This window comes from Meriones unguiculatus, chromosome 6 (assembly GCF_030254825.1).
Source record: "Meriones unguiculatus strain TT.TT164.6M chromosome 6, Bangor_MerUng_6.1, whole genome shotgun sequence".
Lineage (NCBI taxonomy): Eukaryota > Metazoa > Chordata > Mammalia > Rodentia > Muridae > Meriones > Meriones unguiculatus.
The window spans coordinates 96,812,483-96,833,125 of record NC_083354.1 but is presented as its reverse complement, the minus strand read 5'-3'; the positions used below and the strand labels follow the sequence as shown (position 1 = coordinate 96,833,125).

Below are 20,643 nucleotides of genomic sequence, written 5' to 3'. Positions count from 1 at the left end.
GCGGTAATTAATCCTTCTGGAGTAATAAATCTCCTTTGTGCTGAGAAAAAAAAAGTAAAAATGCATGGACAAAAATACAGCTTCCATTACAAGCTGATTTTGTTTTTTTTTTTTTTTTTTGTTGATTTGTTTTTATTTTAGAGAAAGTTTTAAAGGGCAGAGGGCAAATATTAAGGAATGAGGAGATGATTGGGATTGGGGTGCATAATGTGAAATTCACAAAGAATCAATAAAGATGTCCAAATAACTTTTCTTAAGTCAATGAATTATAATTAATCATAATTTTGTCTAACAGGTATAGGAAATACTAGTACATGATCGATAGTATTTTTAAAGCTTGGGTTATAGTTTGATTGAAATTATTTTTTTTTCTTGTGGAACATAAAATAATTGTTTATCTTAAACTAAATATGGTAAAATAAAGAAAAAACATAAAAATTTATATTGCATAAAATTTCTTTAAAAACTGTTTTTGCTCTAAAATATTTAAGTTTTTCACATTACTACTCAATATTTAAAACATTTAAGAATAGACTTTAAATTTAATTATTTAGATAAGGAGGGTAAAATAGTAATAAGATGCATTATCCCAATTGAAAAAGTCATCTTATTGTGGGTTAGAATTTTAGAAAAATAAGTAATGGCATTTCAGAATGGTTAATGAAGACGATTTTGTGCCCTGAAATATGGAAGTTGAAAAAAAAATACAGTCTTGGTGTTTGTAACATAAAGCTGTTTTGATGCAGTTTGCGTTCTAAAGCTTCTTGCACTGGGAGCTTCATCTCCAGTGTGATGGTGCTGGGTGGTGGAACCTTTAAAAAGTGTGGCGTGGGAGAAGCTGACTTGGTTCTGGGACTCTCTGCTTTTGCACAGACTAATGCTGCCTCTTGAGAGTGGGTCAGGTTTCACAGGACAAGACTAACTCTCTGGAGGATGACTGTGTTGTCTGGCAAGCACCTAAACAATTGTTCTGTGTGCACTGTTCGTCATTGCCACATGTCCTCCTCTTCCCACATTCTGTCCTCCCAAGGGCCCCTGCAGAACCAAGGCTTTGCAGCAGCTTGTTTTTAAGCCTCTAGAATGCCAGCTGGAGATGTGGGGCCCACCTAGGTACATCTTGAAAAGTGGCATTTAAAATTTAAAAGCCAATCTTTTTCATTTCTTCCTTAATTACATATTTAATTAAATTCATAACATGCAGGTAAGAATTAGCTCCTATAGAAGTGAGGTTGCTGTACTTTTCTTCCCAGGAAGCAAAGCATTTTATAAAATTATGGAAGACAGTAATACTTCTTCTCCCCAGTCATGAGTCATTAAAACTCCAGAAAGTAGCTTAGCCTTGAATTAAGATGGCAGCCTGCTTCTGGGTTGCCTAGTAACCTATGATGTCATCGTGTGTAGCCAGGTAGACATACCTGACAGGAGCCATTCAGTTGCACAGGAGCTATAATTGGTCCTTTGCCTCTTACTCTGTATCTTGCTTTCTTGTGTTCTCTTGCTCTCTCCTCTTTCTCTGTTGGAGGACCCCTCCCATACCCCTATCATGTCTCTCTTTTTCTTCTCTCTCTCCATCTACATCCAATAAACCTTTTTCATATAATATATGTTGTGTGCATCCTTTTTAATATCAATGATTAAATGATTACACCTACTTTCTTCTGTCCAGCTGCCATACTGTTTCAAGTGGCATGACAAGTTTTAAGCCTTCTAAGATGATTTTTAGATATTATTGGAGTGCAGAGAGTTTCATTTTGCTCTGTTAGATTAATGCATTTTGTACATAACTGGTCCTCTGTGGATGAAAGGTTTGTTATGATTCCTGTGATGAAAAGGGCCAAAACATGATTATTCCAAGCAGTCAAAGTAGGTAAGGGGGAAGGCTGCATGTATCAATTTTTATTTCATAAACCCAAGATATGTTTATCGTGTAATGATGCCTGTGGGTTAACACCTACCCTTTGCTACATGCAAGAAAGGCACTCTTTCTTGCCAAATAGGAACAGGAATTATTTGGGGTAGACAGCTTTCCAGAGAGATGTTAAATGTAGAGAGCAAGGAAAGACACTAATTTTGATGAGTGATCACTCTACTACCCTAAACTACATTAACTACATTAACATATTGTCATGGAAGTTTTACAAGAACCTTGTAAGACAGAAACTCATATCCTCCATTTTCTGTAGGAGGTACCTAATCAAAGAAAAATGCAGGAAAACAGCCACCTAAATCCTTCTGAAATTCTATAAACAAACATCATCATTAAATTATTAGAAACAAGGTTTAAGGGTCCATGTTTGATCCTAAGAAACATATTATAAAATTCAATCATTTTCTTTTATTTAATAGCCTCTTACTATATTTTAAAATAACAATTTAGATCTGGAAGAAACCAGTTTGAATTTACGGAACTTGATCAGATCTCACTGGGTGGGGCTGGGAGGACTCCATCCTGGGACTCTGACTCCTAGCGTCAAGTAAAGTGAACAGCCTGACATATCCTGGTTAGGGTAGGCGCTCAGGCAGCTCTCCCCCAGCCTTGCCAAGAACAACTACCAAATATAAGATCTGGTCCAAATACCTCAGCTGTCACTAGTGGCGAACTCAGGAACCAAACTTGCATAGCATTCCCTTAGCCAAGCCTCAGCTGACACTGGTAAGGAGAAAAGTCAAAGTCAGGCTATGCATCACAGTCAGATAACTTTATTAAAATTTTCGTTCTTGCTGTCTATGTTTACATTTCTGTCCTAAAACTTATTCCATAAAAATAAAAAGGAGTAAAAAGTTTATGCTCCTGAATACAATCTTTGAGCTAAATTATTAAATTGCTTCAAATTCTAATTTCTGGTTTTATTTTTTCTAACTGATTTTTTTTTAATTTTTATTATTAGTTAACATTTTATTAACTCTGTATCCCAGCTATATCCTGCTCCCTCATTCCCTCTCAATCCCATCTTCCCTCCCTCATCTCCTCCCTGTCCCTTTCCAAGTCCACGGATTGGGGAGGACCTCCTCCCCTTTCATCTGACCCTGTTTTATCAGGTATCTTCAGGACCGGGCTGCAAAGTCCTCCTCTGTGGCCTAGCAGGACTGCTCCTTTCTTGGGGGGTGGGGAGGTCAAAGAGCCTGCCATTGAGTTGTTGTCAGAAATAGTTCCTGTTCCCCTTACTATGGGAAACCAATTGGTTACTGAGCTACCATGGGCTACATCCGAGCAGAGGTTCTAGGCTATATCCATACATGGTCCTTGGTGGAGTATAATGCAATATATATGGCAATGACTTCAGTTTGTGGAAGATTTGAGTTAATGTATTGCATGATATATTTGCAAAACAGAATGGGTAAATCACGGATAAAATATATCTAAAAGTTATCACTTTCTAAATTCATCTAATAATATCTAGTTGACCTTGCAAGGCACCCCTTTGCCTAGTTTTCTCTCTCTCTATCTCTCCTCATCTCTTTCTCTGTTTACACACTATCATTTGGGGAGAAAAATCCAGAAAATTGCTCACTGCATCAACTTTCCCATGATTCTGCTGGGAGAATGGGAGGAGTTAAGTCTGTAGTTAATAGCTCTTTTAGTTTTCTCCTAGTTTTTTTTTTTTTTTTCTCTTCTACCTGTGTTCTCCTAACAGTCTTTCTTTCCAAGCCAACTCCAAAAGCCTAAAAGCCCTGGGCCCATTTTAGAAGCATGTTTTTTATTCCCCTGTGGACAATTTTGAAGTCTATAGTTAAGTAAGCTGGAATAACTTAGTATGATGCAGATGATAAGGTTGCAGATGGATTTAAAAATTATTTGCAGATGATTTCAGATGAGGTATAATCACAACTTTCTTTCTTTCTTTCTCTTTCTTCCTTTCTTCCTTTCTTTGAGACAGGGTCTTGTTATGTAGCCTTGGCTGCTCTTGAGCTCACTGCGTAGACCAAGCTGGCCTAGAATTTACAGAGAAATAAGCTTGTCTTCATTCCTGATGCTGGTACTAAAGGCGTGAGCCACTGCTCCTGGCTTATAATTACACAGTTTGTTATAAATTATGTTAAGTTATAGTTTTCACTAATTTCCTTCAAGAAAATAAAATAAAAATCCAAAGTATTGTTTTCAAACTTATCATATATAAAGCGACTAGATATTTCACTTTTCAAATTCTACCTAGATTTTTTCTTGTGTGTGTGTGTGTTTTGTTTGTTTTTTAAATTTGCTCCACATTGTTAAGGTGCAAATAAAGCATTTAAAAAGAAACTCTGGGCATAAACAGTAGCGTCATGTTGGATGTTTTAGATTGGGCATTTATAATTCCTTATTTGTCTTACCTCACTACTCAGTATCAAATAACTCTTGGTAACTGTAAGATTTAGCTGTCAGTCTCCTGATCTCAGAGAAGGACTAGAGTCACACCTGATGGCTTACCCCTACCAGCAGTCATGCAGCAATAACTTTACCTATTAACACCAAACACAGCAGCTATCACAGCGAGTTAGAAAGCCAGCCGCTCGTGTGACCCCTTAGCTTATAGCAAAGGGCATTCATTTCCTTGTGTTTGCTAGAATTTTCCAAACTAACTGAGGCTTCCTGATTCCACAGTACTATTGTGTGGATCAAGTGATCCCTGGTCACAAAAATACCCTGGAGACTGACTCCCCTGGCGTCCAGGTTCTGAGCATGGTCAGTCATTCCACATGCCTGGCTGATGAGCTGTCTTTGCCATGATGAGAGATTTCCTTCTCAGGTTTTGTAACCCCCAAAGGAAAAGTAAAATGGAAAAGTCAAGTTTTTAAAAAGTTATAAGAAAAATGCATGCAGAAATCTTGTGCAAGACATTTTCTAGATGAGGTGTATCTTTCTGGTCTTTTAAAAAGATATTCTTGTCCGAACAATATTTTTTTTTATAACAGATGCTTAGAATTGCAAACATTTATTATACTGTATTCTTTTGTGTAAACCATAGCCAGATATTTCTAATTATACCTTTCCCATGCACGCGTAGGATAAGCCAGTTTTAGTCTCCTTTTATGTGGTTTATTGTATTACAAAACACAGTAGGACTGAAAGAAAACACGCGTCCCCTCAAAAACGATTTCGTAGACTCCCCCCCTGCCCCGTTTTGCCTAGTCTCTCATTATGTGTTGGATAGTGAAATTTTTAGATAGCCTACTCATTTTTTGACGGTGCCCTTCCAAAGCTTCGGTTATCGGTTATCATTGGCGTCAGCTCATAGTGTAGCTCAGTCCCAGACTGCTGTACGGTGAGGCAGAGTCCCCTGGGAGCCGGTGCTGTGCTCTCTGAGTCCTGGACAAACTACTCTAGGCTGGATATGAAGCCCAGGGCGGTCTGCCTCGGAGGCTCATTTCCTTAAGGATATCGGGACTGGAGAGCATGCAGTCCCAGCCTCCTCCTCATCTCTGTTCTCAGGATTTTACACTTTTTCTCTGCAGGAGAATCATGCAGGATCAGAGGATCACAGAGTTCTTTCCTGCCACCCTCACCGGATTCTTGCAGTGAAAGGAACCGTAGCGCCCAGAGACTGCAGCGGGTCCTATAGTCGGAGGTAAAAGCAGAGTCTTTTCAGGGAGGCTGCAAGAGCCGCGGGTGGTTGCTGACACAGGACTGCAGCCTGACCCCGCGGCTCCCCCAGATCCCCAAGTGAGTGAGAGCTGGATAGAACCCACACCGGCAACGCCACTGCGGCTCTTAGAAAGCTTGGTCTCTCGGGAGCCTCCAAAGGGAGTAGGAGATGGAGCCAGGGCTCTCGCAAGAGGCAAAAGGGGGGCTTCTGTTCCCCTCCCTCCCCCCTCCCTGCCCCCTCCTGCCACCCTCTCACCCGGACAGCTGTCCAGCTCTTGTAATTCATTGGCTTCCCCTGCCCCGCCTTCCAAATCCAGTTTAGCCCCCTACCTCACCCCGCTGACCTAATAAGGCCATGCAGACTGCGGGAGACCTATATAAAAGGGAGAACTCTTGGGGCACTTTGCAGGACAACGAGAGCAAGAAAAGGCAGGAGCTGTCCAGCGCTGAGAAACACGAAGGGAAGGTGACCATGGCTAAGGAGTGGGGCTATGCCAGTCACAATGGTGAGTGGAGCCAGGCCCCTAGGTGGTGGCCCTTGGAGTTGCGCAGGTGTGTTGGAAAACACGCGCGTAGGAGTAGTTACGAGCTAGCATATGTTAGTTCCATAGGCATTCCATGCTGCTTTTTCCTTTCCTCCCAAGGAGCCTGAAGCTCCGATACACACCATAACCAGCTCTGGGTCTGACGATGTGTCTGAGAAGTCACTCAGCCCGAGGTCAGGTATAGTTGGACCTTAGTTTGTGAAACTGAGCAGCGAGGACTCGGCCTTTTTGAGCATGGGATCCCTTAACAAATTTTGCTTTGATTATGTCAGCCTCAGCCGTAGGTTAAGAGAAGAAAAGTGTCTCTTGAGAGTTCCAAAAACTTGTGATCAACCTATGATTAATTTCAAAGATAACTGTTTTGGGCTACATAATCCCCAAGCCAGGGGAGGGAATGCAGAGACTGCGATACTCTTTGAGCATAGATAAACAAGGTCCAAAATAGGTTTGAAATCAAAGTGCGCTGTTGCTCCATCTGAACTCAAGACCTTTCTGTAACCACTCTTTGATCTCTGTGTATTTTGCTGGTATAAGCCACTAGAAAGAGGCCATGAGTTGTACTTTAAATAAATGTGGGGGTTTTGTTTGTTTGTTTGTTTTTTACTTCCTAGGTCCTGAGCACTGGCACGAACTTTATCCAATTGCCAAGGGGGACAACCAGTCACCCATTGAACTGCACACTAAAGACATCAAGCATGACCCCTCTCTGCAGCCCTGGTCAGCATCTTATGATCCTGGCTCTGCTAAGACCATCCTGAACAATGGGAAGACCTGCAGAGTTGTGTTTGATGATACTTATGACAGGTCTAGTAAGTACAGCATTTTGGAAGGGTCTGTGGGTGTTTTCAGTATCTATTGGCAAGATGCAATTTGAGACACAGTCGAGTTAGCAGGAAGAGGGAGAAGTTTTTCCCTGAACAGGATCAGTTTGTAAAGAATGATATCATGCAATGAAGAATGTCACACTCTCTAGCTGTAGTCACACTGTTGCTGCAAAATGGCCATGTGCCAAAGCTAAAAGATAGCAACATGCTCCAGAGACAGAGTGTGGATAGGGAGGGCAAGGCAGGGAATCCATGAGAACTTTAGACCACTGAAGGACCACATTCTTATGTTTCCTGATAGTATGGAGAACAGGCTCCCCAACACAGTCAAGTAATAAAATGGGCCTTTTTTTTTACCTGGGTGGCTGGAAGGAGGCAGTTAATGGAAGACAGTCAGGCTGCTTTGTGAGTTTAAGTGACCTGGTTTCCATACTACCTCACTGGAGTTAATCCAAAGAATCTCTGTGGTGTTTCTGAATATATGAATGTCCACTTCTTCTTGAGTGTATGTTAGCGTGAACTTGGAAAATTCATGTGATTAAAAAAGACAATCTGTGAAATAAAATAAAAATAATTCGAAATACTTTATTTCAGACAGGCTTAATGGCTCACACCTATAATCCCAGTACCCAAGAGGCAGAGACAGGAGGATTGCCACATATATGAGGATAACCTAATGAGTGCTTCCAAATGAGTTCTAGGCCAGCTTGAGTTACAGAGTGAAACTTTCTTTCCAAAAAAAAAAAAAAAAAAGCAAGCTTTATTTCACTTTCACTGCAAGTAACTCTAAATAAGAATTATTCTTTAGTCATCAAGAATGAAATTTCTTAGAGCCACATTTCTCATAAAGCTAAAATTTCCTTTGTTGATAAATGTGAATGAACATCCTGGTGATGTCATAAGAAATAATGATAGAGTTAGAACTCCCCCCTCCCAGGCAAGGAAGGAAGAGGACAGAAATGTACTGCTTCTTGAGCAATTGCTTCATGTGGTGCTTTCCTAGTTTTCCTTTGCCTTGAAAGCTGAAGTTCCATTAGGAAGGAAAAACAAAAGAAACAAAATTAAAGACCTCTTGTCACATAAAAGCACACAAAATACTATTTTTAAAACAAAAATAGGGGAATTTTAGAGATTTAATATAGTCTATCCAAATAAATTAGACTCATATCTAAATCGTAGCTGTTTTCAGTGGTTGGACAGGAAAAATACAACAAATCAAACAACTTCTTTCCCATTTGATCAAGCCTGTTCAAGTCTAGCATTGTTGCTTTAAGTCTGCACTGTGAGTTTCCTGTGTCAGCGAGAGAAACCAAGCCTTTCCAAAACAGTTGCCAGTATGATACTATTTGCACCTAACTTAGACTGCTGAATCTTGACTTTAGGGTTTCTGTACAGTTGTCATCATCTTTGGAATATATTTGAGCCTTTTAATTACTCTGTAGGCACAATCAATTGAGACCTAAATACAATCAATTGGGTCTGCTGTACAAACCCAAACCAAAAATGCTCATATATACCAGTCCACCCTGACTAGCTTCCTGGGAAAGTTCTGAACTTTTGTTTCATCTGATGTGAGTACACATAGTTTAAAGTAGATGTGCATGAGAGTTCTCTCTTACAATCTAAGAAAAAACATAACTACAAGTAGGACACAAAGAAGGAATTCCTGCTTGCTCAGTGATCCCTGACAGGGCACTGTGAGATGAGCACCATTTCAGTGCTTAATCTCAGTTAATCCTCACAGCAGCTTGCAAAGTGTGGAATTATTATCACCTTCTTAGGGAGTCAAAGACCAGTTCAGAAAAGTTGAGTGTCTTGCCTGAGATCACACAACTATGCAGGAGTGGACTCGGAAGTGGTACCAAAATGGTGTCAGATGTCCAGCAATTCCCTACAGTACTGAACTACTAACCTGTTCTCAGGGTCCTCACAGTATCTCTGATACTCTAATTTGGTTTCTAAAGTCTTAAAATGACAAGGCATTAATATATTCTGACTGCAGGTTACAAGATGGGATGGCGTTGTCTTCCCAGAAGGGGACATCTTTTACTCATGGAGTCTTCTGTAGAGTTCTTGTTTCAGATGGCGCTTTGCAGAGGCAGGCTGAACTCACAAGTCACCTTATTATCTTACAGTGCTGAGAGGTGGTCCTCTCTCTGGACCCTACCGACTCCGCCAGTTCCATCTTCACTGGGGCTCCTCAGATGACCATGGCTCTGAGCACACAGTGGATGGAGTGAAGTATGCTGCTGAGGTAGGAGGAACTGCCCAATCTACTCTAGGTCTCCAACAGCCAAAACTGGGAAATTAGAAACAAATGCAGAACTCTTTCTGCTTCCCGTGTCTCACTGAAGATATTGTAGCTTTAACACAAAGGGAAGCCACCAAATATCCTAGGTCAGAGAGAAGCGGACAAGTGGGTGAGCATCCTCCATGAATATTTCTCAAATTGCATTGAGAAATGGCCATGGTCTGGAATAAAACCAGAGCAGTAAGGCCGCTAATGCATGCGAAGTGCCTATGTGCATCACTTGCTCATTTGATCCCCACCACCATATGTACAAGGTTACAGATAGGCAACCGACACACATAAGGGTTATATAGCAGAGGCAGGGTGCCTGGACTGGTATTTTTGGTACAGGCTGGTTTCAGATAACTCTTTTATGAGTATATATAGTGCTTCAAAGACAGCGTTTAACAATTACAAACAATTTTACTTTCTGTTTGATTAAGAAAGTATGCTTGTACTTGTATGAATCTCATTTGAGGGCATAGTTTGTATATGGAACAAGACAAGCCCCCTCCCATTTTCACTGGAAAGCCAAGTTTGTATAGCATTACACTAGAAGTGAGCAAAAATCCTTCTTTCTGCTCCACCCTTTCTCAAGTCAGATGCTGGTGAGCCCCGAGATGGGATGGCAATGTGGCTGTGACAGCATACCATAGCTGATCCCTTTGGGACCACAGTGGATACTTAACTGCTGGCTAAATAAAAGTCAGAGAAACTCCAAGTACTAACCAGGCCTGGCCCTGGCTGGCTTACAGATTAAATGAGATCACATTTAGGGTAGGATGCCTATTTCTCTACAGCCCAATCTAGGGAGCTGGATTATTAGGATTGTCTTACTGCTAGACATTTCCTCCACCACTGGAGAAAGTTCAGGCAATTTTTTTTTCCAAATGTGGGAAAGGCTTTGAGTGTGATGTTTGTGTATGAGATTACCTCACATTTTTTGAACTTGAATATAAAATTTAAGCAGCTATAAACTAGTCACTTGCCATTCTACATAACTCAATATCGATAACTTGGTTACTGAAGCTGTACTCACGTCCTAAATTAAAATAACCCAGACCCTGGAGCTCAAGTGGAGGCAGATGCCTTCATACACTTTTTATTTGAACTATTGAAATTTCACCAAATTGCTTATTAATGTTCAGAATCTCATCAACTTCCATGAAAATGTTCAGCAACGACCTTCAGACTGCATACATTCGGGTCTCCTGTGTATAATTATGCTCCTTTCCATATCCCAAGGGTTTATCTCACAGTCTGTGTTTGGTGATTGCAGCTTCACCTGGTTCACTGGAATCCAAAGTATAACACCTTCGGAGAAGCATTGAAGCAGCCCGATGGAATTGCTGTTGTTGGCATTTTTCTGAAGGTGAAGTAGACATTGATAGTTTTTTTTTCTTAGTCAGAATGTAGTCCCTTACTAAAGGTTAGGAGACAACGCACTCCATTCCGTCCTTATATTTGAGGCATGTGGCTTACAGCTTCTGAAGAGCAAAGGCTGACATGCGTTCATTTTCCTTCCCCACTACTCTATTTTCATCACACTGGAAACCAGAAAGCCAGTGCTGGAAACTTCGGTGATGCCAAGTGCCTGGCTAGACCTTTCCTTGGCTTGTAGTGGCCACCACCCACAGGATCTCAGGCTAGGGTGGCAGAAGGAATGTGTGTGTTGTTCGGCCAACCCTGGTTTAAAGTGGACTTAGTGTCGTTAACACATGAACTTCACGGTAACCCAATCTGGAGTTTAAGCCAGCAGTGAAAATACGGCTTTTGTTTTTCTCATTCCAAGTGACCTGGTTTGTTCTGGGTTCTGAATTCACCGGGCGCACGGATAGGAAAGACAATAAGTTTGGTTGTAGATACAAAGTCGGCTCTAGCTTTTGCTCTTAAAAAATGAAATGACTTTGCAGAGAGGGTCAAGGACATAGAGTTGGTACAACATGTAATTTTGTGGTTTTGTACTTCAGAGGACTCAAATCCAAATTTAGAGCTGAAAATATATACTGTACAATCTTTCAGGGTGAATAAACTTACATTCGGCTTAGCCTGAGACTGTGGAAGAATTATAAATACCGTTTCTGTGTGGATGGGTCAAATCAGTTTTAAAGATGATCTTCAATTATGGAGAGGGGAAAATACCTCATTGGACACCCATTTTCTTACAGATAGGACGGGAGAAAGGCGAGTTCCAAATTTTCCTTGATGCCCTGGACAAAATTAAGACTAAGGTAAGAGTGAATCATTTCCCCTATGCAAACATGAGACAGTATAAATTGTCTTTTCGGACTTTGGGAAAAGCTGCCACTGCCTGACGGATGATCTGCGCTTGCGTACAAAAGTAAACGCCCTGGCATTTGTTTAGTGTTGAGATCTTAGAGCACTGTCACACCTGTTATTTCATGTGTCAGTCAGAAGGTCAAATAAGAGCTTTTCGGAGGAAGAAGGTGAAAGGTTCTGGGTTCTCCTCTCCTCTCCGTACGACCCCTGTGGCGAGCACAGGATCGCTCAGGTTCTCCATGCCAGCCACCCACCGTCACTCTTTCAATCCTGGTATTGCCCTTTTCTGGTAGCCCTATAAATATTCAGTGTAAACAGTAAGCTCTTAGTTAAAGCTGACAGGCACATTTTCGTTGTCTTTGAGGTTATCGCAAGTAGCTACTTTTAGGAGTGAACACTAGAAGTAAGTATTTTGAGCACGGAGTGTACTGAGGTGAACGTCTTCAAACCAAGCTTCCAAGAAGAAATTCTACTCCAGCCTGTTTCTTCTGTGAGAAAAGACAGAATCGCAGCCCCATCAACCGTTAAAAACAAGGAATAAAAAACTGCAGTGACCATGACAGATAAAGTCGGAACATAATGCAGATTCCTGTCATCTTTGGTTTACTAGTGAAGGGCCTGAACCTGTTCAATTATCTGGTGCTATTGAAATCAGTTCTCATGAATGACCAGGTGAGGCCTCTAGGGGGCGCTGGGTGCACGTGCCCGCTTAGAGCGCTTGCTCTGTGTCTTCCAGGGCAAAGAGGCTCCTTTCACGCACTTCGACCCATCATGCCTGTTCCCTGCTTGCCGCGACTACTGGACCTACCATGGCTCCTTTACCACGCCGCCCTGTGAAGAGTGCATCGTGTGGCTGCTGCTGAAGGAGCCCATGACCGTGAGCTCAGACCAGGTGAGGGAAACTGCAGGGCCCCGAGTGTGAACTGTGGACTATAGACCCACGCTAAAGCTGGAGCACACAGATGCTGAATGCCAGAGCGCTGGTGTGGTCCTCAGACGGCTCACAGTTCGCCCTGTAGGAATGCCCTCAGCCTGTTTACTTCAGTCCAGGGAAGCTTCCCAAGGGTAGCGAGACAGTGCGATCCCTTAAGAGCTGGTGGCGCCCTGAACAATGACTGGGTTTGTGCTCAGTTTGAACTAACATGGCTAGGAGACAGGGTGGCAAACTCAGGCCTGAGGAGGAGAGAGGTTCGGAAGTGACTTAGCAAGACACCTTTTGAGCTTTTACCAATAAAGAAATCGAGGCTCAGAAACAAAACAGTTTCCCCACAAGGACAACCAAGTGCAAAATCCGCATCCTCGTCCGAGCCTGTCTACTGTCCCTGGCCACTTCTCAGTCCTGCCTTATTTCCGTTCATCTAAAGAATGGCCTGTCAATATTTACAAGGCAGGATTTCAGGGAAAGCTAAGTGGATGTGGACATGGAGAACATAGTTACATGGGCTCATAGCCTGGAACACGGATGCCTCACAGTGAACTCAGTTTACCAGTCAGACTGCTTGGCTTAAGATCGGAGCTTGTATGTTTCTTCCATGGTGGACCCAAGAATAAACCAACATTAAAAAAATAATAATAAAATAAAATAAGTATCAACTTTAAGAGTCTCGTCCATTGGTAGAAAGATTTAAAAAGTGGATGGCGACTTTTAAAGCAGGAAAGCTAAAAAGCATTGTGATACCCAAGTTCATATATTTTAACTTTAAAAGTACATGTGTGAGCTGGGTGTGGTGGCGCACACCTTTAATCCCAGGGCTCAGGGAGGCAGAGGCAGGCCGATCTCTGTGAGTTTGAGGCCACCCGGGACTACAAAGAAAGTCCAGGACAGCCAAGCCTACAAAACAAAACAAAACAAAAAACAAAATACGTGTGTGTGCGTGGGCACATGTACATGATGGCCAGAGGACAACTTGCAGCCCTAGGCCATAAGCACCTTTACACACTGAAACATCATGACTACCAAGGCATAATTTTTCTATGAGAATTTTTTATTTTCTGATCCTTTAAGGAAAAAGAATTTCACATTTTAATACATAGACCCATTTTAATTTCTCTCTGGTCCTTTAAAAAGTAGTTCCCTAAATACTTGACTTTATTGCAAAGCGCCAGCCTATTAAGGATTTTTCTTATTTGCAGGCATATGATAAATCCTCATCCCCTTCTAGATAAAGTGTACACTTCATGTTGACCCCTCAATTTAAAACTGAGGAGAAATTCGGGCAGGGAAATGTATTATCCAGAGAGCGGGGAATGCTGGATGTGAGGAAATGTTCATGTTACGAGCTGGTGCTTGCCAAGTCAGGACCTATCCCGGGAGCCTGGGTTTGTGGTTTGCCTGGCTTAGAAAGCCGGTGGTTTCTGACTGTAGGCTTCTTCTTGCAGATGGCCAAGCTGCGCAGCCTCTTTGCCAGCGCAGAGAACGAGCCCCCGGTGCCTCTGGTGGGGAACTGGCGCCCTCCGCAGCCGATCAAGGGCAGGGTGGTGAAGGCCTCCTTCAAGTGAGGCTCTGGGCTTGCCCTCTTCAGGAAAGGAACCTGCCCCTGAAGAGTCAGCTTGCCTCATCCTGGTGCTCCCTGCTTTTCCACACCTATTGGAAAAAGAGACGCACTCACGTGAAAGCACAGTGCCTTTTGACAGGTTCTAACCCAGCCGCATGCATTTCACACCTAACCTTTGTAATAACCACCTTTTCTATAAACGTAGTATTTCTAGTATGGCTTCAGTGAAGAAGAAACAGATGGAAAAGACAGAGACACAGAGTAGTGTGTTGCTGAGCATATTAAATTTCTCAGAACCTCAGCGCTCCTGTTTTCCTGCGGAGTACTGATACTACGGAAGGGATGGCTTAGGCTATGTATATGGGTGCGGAGGTGTGCGCCGGCCCTACCACAGTTAAATCGAAAGCACACGTTAAGAACATCGTGAACTTCAAAAGCTGAATTGAAAATGCGTTTTTACCTCAGACAATACCAGCCAAACGCCATCACTCATTAAAATTTTTGCCTACTACCAAGTTCTTCTGGTTTTAGTTATCTGTAAAACATACACCCGCGAGACCAGGTGTTTGAAAATTTTTGCTCCAGCATTTAAATGTCTTCTTCATAATGATGATTTTCTTTGCCCAAAGCAGGGTCATTTGTTTTTTTATTTCACTACTTTTATCTGTGCATGCCTATTAAAAACAAAATAAACAAACAAACAAAAAAACTTATCTCTGGTGTCTTTTGGATTAGAGGCTGGAATGAATGGTTCCTAGAACAGGAAGGAGTGAACGAGGACACTGAAGACAAGAGTTGGCACTGATCACAGAAACAATACACAGGGTGCAAATGCAAGTGTGTATATTTTCTATTTAAATTGAAATTTTAGATTAAAATATTTGTTTTAAGGTTGCACATGAAGTGACAAGTTCCAGTGTGGCATTTTCATGCCATGAGTCTTTATACTTTCTTATAATTCAGCCCCTCCATCAATACCCTTTCCTTTCCACAGCTGCCCACCAAAAGTCCCCTCTTCTGCTTCAATGCACATGAACTCCATTGTCCTTCCCCTTTTAGATTTATCTCTTCCTCCCCACATAATTCCCTTTCTAGTTTCCTTGCATTTCCACACACATATATAATTTTAAACCGAGGTTTTATGTATGAAAGAAAATATTCAGTGTCTGTCTTTTTGAGTCTGGCTCATTTTCTCTAATAAAATTGTGTTGTGTGTGTGCAATTAGTGGAAAAGCAGTACAAATGACAAAAATGGATGAAAGCCAGAAGGACAAACTTCTCAAGTGTGTTTTTTGTAAGCGATGTAGCAATGAAAGACTCAAGTTCTGAATTCAGATGCTATGAGACTCGGGAAAGGAGCAAGGAAATTCGCAAAGGCGTCTGACCAAATTGCAGACCTGAGCAATGGGTGTTGATCTATCTCATCATGTGAATATTCCCAGAGGGTCAAGTCAAGGTTGACTAAGAGTTCGGGACATGGGTTAGTGCAACAAGCTTTTAGGCTTGACAGAACTTTTTATATCAATTTTTTTAAAAAATGTACCTCAACATGACATGTCCCAACAGGGCAGAAATGTGTATACTTGACCTTTGGTACATTTAATGCCTCTAGAAACAAAGTCCAGTTATACAGCCAGGTTTTTAGGTTATCTTTCATCGCTTCAGTGGTCCGTATGTTAGATACAGTAGAATAGGTCAGCAATAAGCACATTACCTCGAGGAGTGAAAACAGTCCTAGGTCAGGGGAGCCCTGAGACACTGGAAGTCAAATCATGTGACAAAGTCCTGTGAGGCTAAAGTTATTTAATAGATTACCACTTGGGTGAGGTAAAACCAGGTTGGTCAGTGTGAAGAGGATGTGTTAATTAAATCCCTTGAAATTAGGAGGTGTGGAGCTCTGATCATTAGTGGTAATACACAAACCGTTGGTCTCAGGGCATTTAGCCTGTAATGTTCAGAGCCTGTAAAGAATACATTCATTATTTACGCTGTGTGCAGGAGGCACATGCTCTCACGTGGTTAGAAATGGTTATTTTTCTAGTACGCAGGCTGGACAAGGCTGGAGGAGGCTGTCTTCCTGGACCCTAAGCTGCAGGAGGGCATAGCCACTGTTCATAGCACTGTCATTTGCCTTGTTATCTAAGACTGTGTCCAGCAGAAAATAATGACTTGCTAAGTTTTAGGTGAACAGATAAATGTAGAGGGGTCCAAGGAAGGCTCAGCCTCTGGAACCTCATAGCACTGTGAATATTAATACTAGTACTGCTTTTATTCACCTTATTTTACATCTTCCTTGGGAAATAATTTCATTGACTTGAGGTAGAAAGTTTACAGGACCCAGTCTGCTGTCACTGTCAGTGATCAACAGTGCAGGCAATAATCACCTATCTTAAGCTCCCTCCCAGCTTCTCACTGCTCCTAAAGTGTGGTGCCTTAATAAACTTCTTTTGGAGCATTGAAGAAAGAAAGGCATGATTATGCACTCAAGGGACCATCATTTTCCAGAACAGCTCCAGGTCTCCAAACAATTGCCCTTGAGGCTTCTGTAGCTTTCAGAGCAGTGTGCCAAGAGCTGCCATCTGAAAAAGATTCTGGAACCTGCCAACCTTATTCTTCAGGCTGTAATTGCAGGTATCCTAACATTTCAAAGTAGGGAGAAGCCAATGTAAATTAAGTGTTTCATAATGTTCAGATAATGATATGCTTAAAAGCCTATATAGAGGGTGATGCTGGCCAGGGGTGTTAGGCTGAGCGGTACAAATAAATTTTAGTCCTTATATTTGTAAAATGGAGAAATACTGTATTCTGAGAAGGCAAGTAATAATTGAGCAATCCGATGTAAAATGTTTCAAAATGTAAAATGAGTGAATCATTTTGCAGATGAATGAGAAAGAACTATTCTGCATAGATAGTATAAAACTCTAGTTCTCAGCATCTAACTGTGGCCACTTCTGTCCAGTGGGGATGAGCCAGCCATAAATACGTGGAAACATTTGAAATGGTATTACACCAGATACCAGAATAACAACTGACACAAGCAAAATTGACCTTAAAATCCGTATGGTCCAAAACCACATTAACTGCATCTACTGAAAATTAGTTTTCTATTTTCTTCTAAGGCTTTATTCAATATAGGAATGACTCTGAACATACATAGTATATTATTTAGTATAAGAATAATAAAAGGGGTAAGAAAAAAACAATGACTCTGTGTGTTTGACTTCAGTTCATATTTAGTGTATGTAAATTAATGATTTTTAATAAGTGACTTCCTGGGTAGTAAGAGTTGACCCAGCCATGTTTACATGTTATTTTCATTTTGAACACTAGATGGCAATAAAATCTGTAACAAAAATGTCTCTTAAAAGCCATCTTGTGTTTCAATCATGTTGATGTCTAAATTGCCAAGTTATTCAAAGGTTTTTTTTTTTTGTACTGACATTTTGTTTCTTTTGCTTACATGTTTGCTATTATCTAGTAATAGTGATCGACCAAGAAGATGAAGAATGTTTACTTATTCTTAAGAGTCTTAGCTGAAAAAGGAGGACTGAAGGCTAACAGGAAAGCACTGAGCTAAGAGTGAGACCAATATGCACTGAGCATTTTAATGTGTAGAATGACGAGAAAATCACACAGCATCTTCTGGACAAGAGACCATAAAGGTCTGGAATCTGTGTGCCTGTGTAACAATCCATCTACTGAATCCATCTAGTGAAGGCTATTTTAAGAATTAAATCAATTCACTTAAAATACAATGAAGTGTCTTTCTGAAAAATTGCTCAGTAAGGGTTAACCCTAACCTTTTTAACATTTATTTTACTTAAACCTAGAAAAAAATTAATGGCTTATTACAATCCCAAAGGTTATGTTTTTTTCTTTTTCTTTTATTTTTTTTTATAATTTATTCATTTTATATCCCAATTGTATCCCCTGCCTCCCCCTTTCTCCCATCCTCTTCCCCTAGTCCACTGAAAGAGGATTCTCCTAAGAGAAGCGTTCTCCTCTGCCATCTGTCCATAGCTTATCAAGTCTCATCAGGGCTGTCTGGATCTTCTTCCTTTGTGTCCTGGCAAGACCACATGGCCAGGGGCAAATGATCAACGAGTAGGCAACCTGTCTCTCATGACAGAGACAGCCCCTGCTCCTCTTACTTGGGGGACCTACATGGAGTCTGATTTGCCAATAGAGCAGGGCGTCTAAGTCCTCTCTCCATGCATGGTCAAAGGTCATGTCTTAATGTAACTTTGCAGTGTCAAGAATCTACATCTCATTTGTTCAGACTATAGGAAGAGATATGAGAATTCCCATTTACTTCTGCTTATTATTTGATGAATTTCTTTTAAATTTATGTTTATGTATGTATATAGGTAGGTAGGTAATTATGTGTTGTGTGTGTGCACACAGGAATTCATGCATGTGCTGTGTATATGTTAGAGTGTTCTCATGAATGTCAAAGAATAACTTTTGGGCAGTTGGTTCTTTACTTTCACCACATGGGCTTTGGAGGATCAAACTCATGGTCTTTAAACTTGGCAGCAGGATACTTTTCCTTCAGAGCCATCTTGCTGGCCCAATGATGATATTTAAAAGCAATAATTCATGTGCCAAATATTCAGTGAAGAAAGATGTGGTCACACTGAACCAACACATCACCTAAAGAGGTGGTTTCTAAAAAGACTTAATAATTTTCCTGGAGAAGTTTCTGTGAAGGAACTGTGTTTTTACTGGAGGAGGTGAATAATCAGTGAGACATCCAGAAAATCAAGCAGGGAACAGAGGCTACAGAATTATAATTTTCATTTCTGTTTGACACTGGCTTTTCAAATGTCATGAAATAGGGTCCCCTACAGTGCTGCATGAGGTGGAAAAAAATCCATCTTAATAACAAAGGCAGAAAGCCTCCTGGGGTGAAATTAATTTTGAGCATGCCTGGGCATGTCCTAAAGTGAGGATGCCAAATATAATTTACAAAAGTGAAGAAGGGCTTAATGCTTTGAGGGGTTTCAAGTCCAATGGAATGAAATGAAGCCAGGCAGTCTAAGCATAACACCTATGAGCAAGGGGTTGTCCAGTGCTAATGAGCTATCTTCTGCTGATGTGAGGGTGCTTAGCAGGTGGAACCTGTGAATGCCTGGCCAGGTAGATAATCACAGGTGATCAGCCAGAGTAAAAGGAGTTTAACAGCACAGCCCCAGGGGAGAGTGCACTGCGGCAGCATGAGCCCAGTGATCTAAAAGCTAATTTTAGCCAGTTGAGAAGCCGCTCTGTTGTAAACAGGAACCAGGTTCTCCCTTGTATTTGAATCAGTCCCAGGCAGAGGAGCCCGAAACGTTAGGGAAAGTATGTTTTACCATAAAGTAAGGAATTTATCTGTTCCATCTTGCCTGTAAATTTCTACCGCACTCATGTGCTCATTTGAAATTTGGATGGTTCCAAACACATTTGTTAAAGGGAAGTCATTCCCTAAGGGCCTCTCAATTCCCATGGAAGTATAATACAAATGGAAATGCTGCAAAGTACAAAGTTCTCAGAAATCATACTTCTGCCTCTCTGTGATCAGTTTAGAGCAGGACCTCAGGTTACTAGGGGCATACCCGGATGGCACTAGAGCCCCAGAGAGACCGGCAAGGGTGAAGTAATTGTGCAAGCCAAGCAGAACTGATGTTAGAGCAGGGCTCAGTGCTGGGTAAAGAGGACAGAGAAAGGCTATATGCAGTTCAGTGAACATAAAGGCCTCAAGTTCTTGCTGTCTGTACTAGTTTGCGAATAGCAAATGTAATTGAAATCTCTATGCGAAATAAAGGTCGGTGTGTGTTGGTGTGTGTTGGTATGAGTGCGACAAACAGTGGGCACAGCAAGGTTTTGTGGCAGTATAGACTTGGTCCGTCTCGTTACTCCGAGGCCTGAGGACCTAACTTAGAGATCAGGCACCTGTCAGACTACAAGTATTTGTTTAACGGATAAAGGATGAATGGACGGTGAAATGAACTCATAGACATATTGCTTGCTGGTCTTTGTTGGTGCTCTGGTAGGAGCTCTTTCCTCACTCTTTGAAGGTTAAAGACACCTCACAGGGTTTTTGGAAGATTGTCTATGAAAAAAAAAAAAAAAAAAAAAAAAACCAAACAAACATGGGAAAGGGCTGTTTTTCGTGTATACAAGCATTTGTTATTTATGAATTTAAAACTAAATGCAGTAAAGAAGAGATGTGTTTTAGGAGATATAAAATGGAATTCTGTCCCAGGATACTTATCTCTTCTAGCACCTGTGCTCCTGCGTGCATTGGAGAGAGGGGCTGGCAGAGTGCCTATTGGATTCCTTGTAGTAGCACTCATGTGCACTGTCATCCTGGGGAAGGTGCTTTCCCATTCTTCACCCACCTACCCCAGAAGTTTCTCTTAATCTCCTCAGTACTCACTGTAGTTCTCCAGCTGTTTTCCGTTTTGTGTGAGGATGGTTATAGCAATTCCACATACATGATTTAAAAAACTCCTCTTCCTAGGTCTGATCATTGCTTTAAAGTCTGAAACCTGAGCTTAGAAGGCTTCTGAAGATTCAGTAAGCACTCCTAACAATGCACTCCTCTAAAACAAAGAGTTCAGGGAAATACAGCCCTCCCCGCCCCAATTCAGCACAGACCACAAAT

At 41.4% G+C, this 20,643-nt stretch overlaps 1 protein-coding gene across 2 annotated transcripts; it reads left to right on the top strand.

Moving 5' to 3' along the window:
- Positions 1–5,263: 5,263 nt before the first annotated feature.
- On the top strand, positions 5,264–14,710 carry Ca3 (carbonic anhydrase 3). 2 transcript variants are annotated; one of them, XM_021663647.2, is made up of 8 exons: positions 5,264–5,546; positions 5,973–6,069; positions 6,720–6,917; positions 9,068–9,186; positions 10,502–10,594; positions 11,391–11,453; positions 12,239–12,394; positions 13,882–14,710. In XM_021663647.2, the coding sequence occupies exons 2-8, from the start codon at positions 6,036–6,038 to the stop codon at positions 13,999–14,001; spliced, it is 783 nt and encodes a 260-aa protein (XP_021519322.1). In that variant the 5' UTR covers positions 5,264–5,546; positions 5,973–6,035; the 3' UTR covers positions 14,002–14,710. The 2 variants fall into 2 exon arrangements, with proteins under 2 accessions (XP_021519322.1, XP_060241737.1); XM_060385754.1 differs by lacking the exon at positions 5,264–5,546 and adding an exon at positions 6,208–6,281 and having other exon boundaries at positions 5,977–6,069.
- Positions 14,711–20,643: the final 5,933 nt, after the last annotated feature.

What these genes read in the sequence shown, in the direction of transcription:
- Ca3 (XM_021663647.2), top strand. Translation starts at nt 6,036, where the DNA reads ATGGCTAAGGAGTGGGGCTATGCCAGTCACAATG. An exon ending in GGGCTATGCCAGTCACAATG is followed by an intron (nt 6,070 to 6,719) that starts GTGAGTGGAGCC and finishes TTTACTTCCTAG; the next exon opens with GTCCTGAGCACTGGCACGAA. An exon ending in TGGACAAAATTAAGACTAAG is followed by an intron (nt 11,454 to 12,238) that starts GTAAGAGTGAAT and finishes TGTGTCTTCCAG; the next exon opens with GGCAAAGAGGCTCCTTTCAC.